The sequence below is a fragment of the Antechinus flavipes genome, chromosome 4 (genome assembly GCF_016432865.1).
Source record: "Antechinus flavipes isolate AdamAnt ecotype Samford, QLD, Australia chromosome 4, AdamAnt_v2, whole genome shotgun sequence".
Taxonomy (NCBI): Eukaryota; Metazoa; Chordata; class Mammalia; order Dasyuromorphia; family Dasyuridae; genus Antechinus; species Antechinus flavipes.
Window position 1 is genome coordinate 140577248 of NC_067401.1, and position 9547 is coordinate 140586794.

Genomic DNA, 9547 nt, shown 5'->3' on the forward strand with positions numbered 1-9547 from the left:
CCTTGGCCAGCGGGAACCGCAGCTGGAGGGCCCAGAGGTGAGAGGCCCCCAGGAGAGTGAGGAGGAGACAGTGTCCCCCACCTCCTCCCCCTCTTCCCTAGCTCTTTTTAATGCATCCAGGCTCTCAAAGATTTGGGGTTAAACAAAGCCCCCATTTCCCAGGAGAAAGTACCTGAAAGTTGACTGAGAGAAAAGTGGGGGGAGGGCGGAAGAGGATAAAGGAAATTCCCCCATCTAAATTCTCTAATCTAATCTAAATTATCTTTTCTTCCTCGGCTAGTGTCCAGATTCCTCTCCACCCTCTTCTTGACACCCTCCCTCCTCTTCCCCCCCCCCCCCCATTGACCTTCGATTAAGACCTTCTTGTAAATGCAACTAAACGTTGCTTTGCACAATTAAAATTCACTTGGGAAGAGAGTGAGGAGGGAGAGACAAGGAGTTATCCCCACCCCCACCCCAATTTCCCCCTCCCCCTCCCCCATCTAGAAAGAACTCTACACCTTCCATCCCAAGAGTTCCCGAGTTTTCTCACTTTAAGGAGCCTCGGTACAGCGGGAACCATAATGGGTTTCTTTGTGCTAGCTACGGGGCAATTATGCCCCTGAGTCCTGGCCCCTTTAAGAGCCTCTTAAAGAGACAGGCTCCCATTTCTAGAAGGGTTATTTAAGGGTGTGGGGCGGTTAGGGGTGGGGTGGGGGGAGGGATACAAAAGCCTACAGATCTATATTTAGGGTGAGATAATGAAACTCCCGCAGAGTTTTGCTCCTTAAAAAAGGCGAGGGGAAAAAATCCGGCTTTTTTTTTTTTAAAGGAAAAAGTTTCAAGGTTAAATCAAGTTACAAGACTTTTTTAAAAAAAGTTTTAAACTTCTTCAATTGATTCGAAAAGTTCTCCTTGAAAACCAGGGGGTCTCGGGGGCCTGGAAGCGAGAATGAAAGTGGGGATAGGGAAGCGGATTTAAAGGGCCCGAAACTATAGGTTGGATGGAGTCCCATCTTCCCCTAAAAGGGGATCCGTCTGGACCTAGAATCTCTACAGCTTTTGTCTGTCCGTGTGTCTGTCTTTGGGTCTCGCCGCCGAGACTCTGGGGAGATCCCGGGCCAGGCCAACAGCTCCAAATATAATAATAGCTTGTCTCTTTAAAAAGCAAAAGGGGGGGTGGGGAGGAAAGTTTTGTTGGCATCTGGTTTCTGATCTCATTATGTTGTGGTTGACCAATCCTGCCCTCGGGGCTGGTCCCCGGGTTTGAATCTGATTGGCCAAGAGTACATTTTGGGAAGGGGCTTAGAGCCCGCAGGGGCGGTTTCAAGGTTCCATGGGGGTGGGGGGGGCTAGGAGAGGGCGGGGCGGCAAGCGGGGGGCCCCCTTGAAACCGACTAATTGGGAACCGAGAGGCCGAGGTGAGGGCTGGAATAGGCACAAAGGAGTCGCTGGGCAGGGAGGGGGCTGGTGGAAAGGAGAGGATAGATGAGTGGAGGAGGAAGAGGAGGAGAGGAAAGGAAGCCTAGCTAAGCAGCTTCAGCGGCTCAGTCTGGCCGGGAAGAGCAAGCAGGCAGGCACAGTCCCCCCCTCCCCTGCCCCTACTCCCCAACTTTTTCAACCGAGAAAAGTTTGGAAGGGGAGGAGGCTGCCGACTGGAGCTGCTGTGATCTTGGGGCGAGGGGAGGGGGGGGGAAACCTGTGACCGAAAGTGGAGGGGGGGGGCGGCCAGCATGCGGCCCCCCAGCGCCTTGCCCCGTCTGTTGCTGCCTCTGCTGCTGCTCCCCGCCGCCGGCCGGGCCCAGTTCCACGGGGAGAAAGGGATCTCTATCCCGGACCACGGCTTCTGCCAGCCCATCTCCATCCCGCTCTGCACGGACATCGCCTACAACCAAACCATCATGCCCAATCTACTGGGCCACACGAACCAGGAGGACGCCGGGCTCGAGGTGCACCAGTTCTACCCTCTAGTGAAGGTGCAGTGTTCGCCGGAGCTGCGCTTCTTCCTGTGCTCCATGTATGCGCCAGTGTGCACCGTCCTGGAGCAGGCCATCCCGCCGTGCCGTTCCATTTGCGAGCGCGCCCGCCAGGGCTGCGAGGCGCTCATGAATAAGTTCGGCTTCCAGTGGCCCGAGCGCCTACGTTGCGAGCATTTCCCCCGCCACGGAGCCGAGCAGATCTGCGTGGGCCAAAATCATTCAGAGGACGGGGGGCCGGCGCTGCTCACCACCGCCCCCCCGGGACTGCAGCCCGGAGGAGGGGGCACCCCCGGAGGCCCCGGAGGCGGCGGCAGCGGAGGCGCTGGGGGAGGCTCCCCACGCTACGCCACCTTGGAGCACCCCTTCCACTGCCCGCGGGTACTTAAAGTGCCCTCCTACCTCAACTACAAGTTCTTGGGCGAAAGGGACTGCGCCGCCCCCTGCGAGCCGGCGCGCACCGACGGCTCCATGTTCTTCTCGCAAGAGGAGACGCGTTTTGCCCGCCTGTGGATCCTCACCTGGTCCGTACTCTGCTGCGCCTCCACCTTCTTCACCGTCACCACCTACCTGGTGGACATGCAGCGCTTTCGGTACCCGGAGCGACCCATCATCTTCCTCTCGGGCTGCTACACCATGGTGTCGGTGGCCTACATCGCGGGCTTCGTGCTGCAGGAACGGGTGGTTTGCAACGAGCGCTTCTCGGACGACGGCTACCGCACGGTGGTGCAGGGCACGAAGAAGGAGGGCTGCACCATTCTCTTTATGATGCTCTACTTCTTCAGTATGGCCAGCTCAATCTGGTGGGTCATCCTCTCTCTTACCTGGTTCCTAGCCGCCGGCATGAAATGGGGCCACGAAGCCATCGAGGCTAACTCTCAGTATTTTCACCTGGCAGCCTGGGCTGTGCCTGCCGTGAAGACCATCACTATCCTGGCCATGGGGCAGATCGACGGCGACCTGCTGAGCGGCGTCTGCTTCGTGGGGCTCAACAGCCTGGACCCGCTGCGGGGCTTCGTGCTGGCGCCTCTCTTCGTTTACCTGTTCATCGGCACCTCTTTCCTGCTGGCTGGCTTTGTGTCCCTTTTCCGTATCCGCACTATCATGAAACACGACGGTACCAAGACGGAGAAGCTGGAGAGGCTCATGGTGCGTATCGGTGTCTTCTCCGTGCTCTACACCGTGCCAGCCACCATCGTCATCGCCTGTTACTTCTATGAGCAGGCATTTCGGGAGCATTGGGAACGCTCTTGGGTCAGCCAGCATTGCAAGAGTCTCGCCATCCCATGCCCGCTGCAGTACACGCCGCGCATGTCTCCCGACTTCACCGTCTACATGATTAAATACCTCATGACCCTCATTGTGGGTATCACGTCGGGGTTCTGGATCTGGTCTGGCAAGACTCTCCATTCATGGAGGAAGTTTTACACCCGGCTCACTAACAGCAGACACGGGGAGACTACCGTCTGAGGACACCACACCTCCCGCCCACCCCGTCCTTGCCCCTCTCCCCTTCCTTCACTTCTCTCCAGCTCTCCTGTAGTTGAGGAAAGTGCAGATCCAGAGTGTGAGGAAGAATGACTTTCTGACCAAGGGGTACGAGTTGGGAGGGGTTGGGGAAGGCCCACAAACTTATTTTATTTTTTTAAAATAAATCTAAACCATTTTTTGGGTTTTTTTTTTAGATCGTATTTCCCCACCAAAAAAACTTTTTTGCACCCTTCCCCCAAGGTTTGTAATTAAAACTGTAAATAGCCTTTGTAAATTTAATTATATATTTTCTATTTAAAAAGAAAAAAAGGAAAAAAAAGACCAGCGAGAGACACCGCAGGCTGGGTTGGGTAGTTGGGGGGGTGGGGTGAGGTGACCCCTTTTTTGATACCCTCCCTTTTCCCCTAAGGTACGAAGTTTTTGGTGATTTGGCAGGGCTGGGCCTGTCGGAGGAGCCACCAAGACTGAATGCTGTTTTTGTTGGCTGTGAGGGATTTCTTACAGTTGAACTTCTTAAAAGCCAAATTTTGTGAGCCTTTCCCCTGACGCCGGAGCTGTGGAAGCTATTCTGTATTAACGGACAAGTCTTGGATGAATATTTCTCTCTCTCTCTCTCTCTCTCCCTCTCTCTCTCTCTCTCTCTCTCTCTCTCTCTCTCTCTCTCTCTCTCTCTCTCTCTCTCTCTCTCTCTCTCTCTCTCTCTCTCTCTCCCCCTTTTTCCTCTTTCTTTCTCTCTCCTCTCCCCCCCTTCTCTATTTCTGGAAATCTACCAAGAGAGATGAAGACGTGGAAAAAAAAAAGGTGGGGGAATCGGTGGGTTGAGAATATGGAATGGCCTAATCCGAGCTCCCCAGCCTCCTTTCCAGCCAATGTGAGAATCTCTCTCCCTTTAACTTTGTTTTCGACGAACTACACCACCCCCACCCCAAGTTTGGATTTGTTGGGATAGCTGTATTGTGAAATGTGGGTCTCTTAAACAAAAGGGTATCCCCAACTTGAAACTCAACCGGCTTCTCCCTTCTGCCGTCGGTTTGAGGTCCCTGGGTACCGGTGGCAAATTGTCCCTTAATTCTCTGCCTTCCTCTAAGCCAGCCCCCCCAAATTTATCCCCCCTCACCAGAACTACCTATACTCCTGGTACAGACTATCACTTGGAGCATGTATGTGTGTGTGTGCCTGCTTAAAAAAAAAAAAAAAAAAACAATAAAAGTACGTAAGAGATGGGGAGGGACTGGTGGGGATTTGAGAGTTCTTCCTAACAAAAGACTGGTTTTCTTTTCAAGTTTCTTTTCAAACTTGACCAGAAGAAAAGGTGGGTATTGGCTGTATGTAAAGGTGGGACGTGGGGCTAAACTGAGGTGTTTACATGACATTCTATCTCTCAAAATCCATAGAATGTTTATAACAGATGTTTCTTATCGTTTTTTTTTCCTGAAATAAAATTCGAAACTTAAAAAGTCATCAGCTTGAAGAGTATAAAATATCTTCTTTGTGTTTGTCTTTTAGAGAAAACTCCCAAGCTCTTCCACCTTTCCCTAACCCTTCCCTTTGGTGGTATTAAGGACTATTTTGTAGTTTTATTGAATAACACTGATTTCTGTCTTCTTGAGACCAGGGACTTAGTTTTAAGAGAATTTTCATTGAAAATTATCACAAAACGGTGTTTTTAAAAAGAAGTAAAGGGATTTGAAGGATGTCAGGTGTGGGACTTAACTCACTTTTTTGACCATCTTGGTGTGTCAGTCGTGCAAATTAAACCATAATAATAATAATAAGGTGTATTTAATTATCTTTGGGAGATCTAGCCCTTTAATTGTATTTAACTGGGCTGTAACATTTTATTGGTTTAACCAAACCACACCTCCTCCCTCTCCCACCTTTAGCAACATAGGAGAGAGGGTGATGGGCAGATAATGAATCTGGAGACTTTACAGGTCTTTCTGTTTAGATGGGGGAAAGAAAAATAGTCTCTTGGCCTTTCCACACCCTGCCCTGTTTTAGGATCCTCTTTTTAGAATAGTGGGCCAAGACTACTTGGCTGGTTAAAATCCTTACAGGAATAAGGGTAATTTTAAGTGGGAAGAGTAGAAGAGAAGGGAAATTAGAAATTGTTTGCTATTAATTAAAGTCCGGATGAGTGTATTGTTTGGAATAATGAAATTGAAGGGGAAAACACCACTCCTTTGAACTAAGCATCTGGATGGCTAAGACTGCAAAGAATTTTCACTGAATAATCAAGAACCCTTGAAGTCCAGGTCTAAGACTCCTCCTCAAATTCAGGAATTTGGAAGGACCTGAAGTTTGTGTTTTTGGGGGAACTCAAAACAGAATCACCAGGGAAGAGTTAAACAAGTTGTTAGCTTGTACGTGTATCCCCCTCAAAATGGTGGAAAAACCCTTTGGATCTGGTTTGATTTTTCCAGTGGCTTCGATCTTATTAGGGGGGAGGGGGAAGGCAAGAAGGGGCAGAGGAGGAGGGTACATATAATCCTTTTGTTGATTTGAGAAATGATTAGACTGAACTAAACTAGGGCTTTGGGATATGGTGTGTGCATGTGTGTGTGGTGTGTGTGTATGTATATGTGTGCACATTATGTGCATTTGTGTACATGCATAAATTATACTGTAGATGTATAACATGTATCATACATGTCTATGTGGAAGTATCCATGCCTTCCTTTGGAAATTATTCTGTCCCACTCCCCTTCATCTACTCCTTTGTCTGTTTTTAGGAGTGATGGAATGAGGTAATTTTGAAGGCTGAAATGGGGTTCTGGCCAAGCAGGAAAAAAAAAAAATCTCCCCCCCTTCTAAAAAGGGGGCAGGGAGAACTGAGAATGTGGAGAAATTAACAAAGCAAAAAAGTTTGGTGGCTTAAAAGGGGGAGAGAGAAAACTAGTTTTATCATTTTCTTTTTGGTTAAGCCACTCCCCTTGATTCCCCTTTCTCAAGGAAATAGGTTGAAGACACTGATCTTGAGTACAGTAGTATGGAAGTCTCCCTATCCCTTTACTTTAAAAAAAAAAATTGTTAGAAGGCCATTTTATGATGAAGTGAAGCAGATGGAGAATCATGGAATAAAATGCATAGAAAAATGAAAAGACAAAAATCTGAGCTTACTGTGAGATATAAGAAAAAGTTCACTTAGACTTTCTTACCCCACTTCTTTCTTCCTGTGACAGAAAAACTCAAATGAAATGTGGAATTGGAGATTGTGAGATTCCAAATCTTCCAGAAATGGGAATCTGTTTCTACTTTGTCACTATACTGGTTAGAGTCCCTCTCTGGGAGATTTAGGCCCAAGGGTTGATAGAGGGGCTGGCATTTCAGAGTAATACCCTCACCTGCAGGGCCATGCTGAACATTTTCCTAAACTAGCCCAGGGCATCCACTAGGGCTGAGTTCCTGATCCTCCACCCACCAAGAACAAAAAAACCTGTTCCTGTCTTCCAAGATTTATTGATTCTCTTGAATTTTCCCCTAGTTTCATTGATCTCTTCCTAAGGCACTAACTACCATTTTCCTCCTGTGCCCACCCTACTGCTCTTGAAAACTTTTCCATTAGTTTTTTTTTAAATTCCCCTTTAAGAGGCTCCTGTAAGAGCCAATGGTAGAAAAAGCCATTTCAGTTTTCCAAGACAAAACTCTTCTGTGTGAATCCTGGGAGGGAGCAGGGATGGGGGCAGTACTCGGCCAGAACCCCAAGCCACTGAGCTCCTGGATTATTCCAAGAATCCCAGCAAGAGGCAGGTCACTTCCTCCACCTGGACTGAGGCCCTGGAAATGTCCAGGGAGGAAAATAGGGGAAATACTCTTTATCCCCAGGTCTCACCCCACGAGGAACATGTCTATCATTGCACTGGATATCTTTTTTGAAACGTGAAAGTGGAAATAGTGGTACCAAGCTCTGAAAAACCATTTTGCTCAGGTTACAGAGTGGTTCTGATGTCTTTAAGAAACCTATTTCCATATTTTTTAGTTACCCTCCTTCCTGATATTCCTAATAGGAAAGAGTGCTGGATCAAGTCACTTAGGTAACCTACAACTGAGGGACCTAAGGAGAGTCAATTCAGCTATGTGAAGTTTGAGGAACCTCGGGGTCCCCTTAAACCTGTTCTTGCCCATGGGCAGCTAGGTGTGGCAGTGGATAGTCTCAGGAGACTTGAATTGAAATCCACCCTTAGCTATAGTCTCTTCATCTGTAAAAGTGTGAGCATAATAGCACCTATCTCCCAGGGTTGTTGTGAAGATCAAATGAGGTCTTTTTAAAGCTCATTGCACACTTTAAAATGTTGTTTCTGCTCTCTTCATCTGCACCTTTCACCAAGGCAACAAATGTATACAGATCTAAAAGTGAGACAATTTAGTAATTTTCATTGTAAAAGGAGCTAGGAATGGTAATAGGCTTTGTGAGAGTGGATGGGATGAAGAATTTCTGGGTTCCTCATGCAAGGAGTTCTGAACTATAATCCATAGATTCCTAGATAATATCTGAAGAGAAATGGGGGAAACTGTCATTAACTCATGTTATCCAAGGGAAGGAGATAGATTTTAGAGGATTTGTGAATTTGGATGAAAAAAAGTTACAATTTTTACTACATATAGTTATCTCTTTACTGTATATAATGCCACATACTTGTGCAGTCTTATGTACAGTTACTTTATTTTATGCATTTGTGTATTTTATTTTATGCATTTAAAGATTATTCTGAGAAGGGGTTCAAAGTTTCTCTAGACAGCTAAGGGTATCGATGCAATAAAAAGGTGAAGAAACTGCTTTAAATGGTTTTGCTTTCAAAACTGGAGAGTACTTGGTGGAAAAGATGGTTGGATTTGGCGGGGAGCTAGAGGGTGGAGGCCAAGCTAGTTTGAACAAAACAGAGCTGAAGTGGCTTCTTTGCTCTCATTTCTCTGCTCTGTTTTGCTGCTTGTCCTGCCCCAGCTTTAAGGAGGTGGGGGGAGAGAGAAATGGAATAGGTCCCTCTCCCTTCTCTGATTGGACAGAGATGTCCTCCTCGCCTGAGCGCACAGGGCATACATTCAGGAACACTCTTCATCAGGGCGGTGGGCTTTGAAGCTGGCTAATTAGGACTGGAGCTTTTCACAGCTGGCTTCTTTTGAGCCCCTTTCCCCTCCCCCTCTCCCCTTCACGATCAGAGGAACCCCTGCCCAGTTCCTCCTCCTCCTCCTTCCGAGACCCTGCAGCTCATTGAAACCACCTGAGGAGGCCCTAGCATTTGGGGACTGGAAGAACAGAGCAGCTAAAAGAAAGTGGAATGGGCTTTGGGGAGGTGAACATACATATATGGATGTGTGTATGTTTATTTATTTATCCTAAGGGCCGGGACATAAATCCTCAGAGCTAAAGAGTACTTAAAACATCTTAGTCTCTACTCCGGCCCTCCCCCTTGCCTCTATACAGGCTGGGGGGGAAGGGGGCATTCTCTTCCCTCCCTACTCCCCTTCATTCCTGTCCCAGCTGTGAAGAAGAGCCAGCACCCTAGCTGGGGGCTGGACGCCAGGGCCCCTTTGTTTGAAAGCCAAGCTCTCTGAAGCCTCCAGCCCCCAAACCGAGCCCTTATAATTAGTCCCAATCAGGGTGATTATTTGTGTTTATGTCGGGACCTTTTTCGGAACTCACATCCCCAACTGTGATTTCATTCCAGACCTGGGGGGTGGGAGTGGAGAGGAGAGGGAGGGTTAAAGAAATGGGATATGTGGCTATGTAGGGGGAGAAGGGGGGATGGTGGGAGGGGAGGTGGGAAAGAATTAGGGGAACAGAGGAAGGATGGGAGGAGAAAGTTGGTGAGGAGAGGAATGAGAGGGGAGAGGGGAAAAAGAAGAGGGAGGGGAAATTGTCCTCCTGGTTTCACAAATGTTGAAACTGCAGGGCCCCTCTTAGTCTCACTCTGCAGGGTTACTAGCTGGGTCAGGAAGGAGCCCCAGCATCCTGACCCCCAGCCTGAAGCTGTCGGCCTTCCTGGCAGACTCTGTGGGTGGGTGGGCTTGTGCCAATCGGAAATGACTTGGACATAATTAACCCAAATAATCACCAGCACCAGCCCCTGGGGTGGATGGAAGGGGGGTGGCCAGGCCAGCCA

General features: G+C 48.6%; 1 protein-coding gene across 1 annotated transcript; it reads left to right on the forward strand.

Moving 5' to 3' along the window:
• Positions 1 to 1330: 1330 nt before the first annotated feature.
• FZD2 (frizzled class receptor 2) lies at positions 1331 to 3595 on the forward strand. Its single transcript, XM_051994848.1, has one exon. It carries the CDS (start codon positions 1713 to 1715, stop codon positions 3423 to 3425), a length of 1713 nt encoding a protein of 570 aa, XP_051850808.1. The 5' UTR covers positions 1331 to 1712; the 3' UTR covers positions 3426 to 3595.
• Positions 3596 to 9547: the final 5952 nt, after the last annotated feature.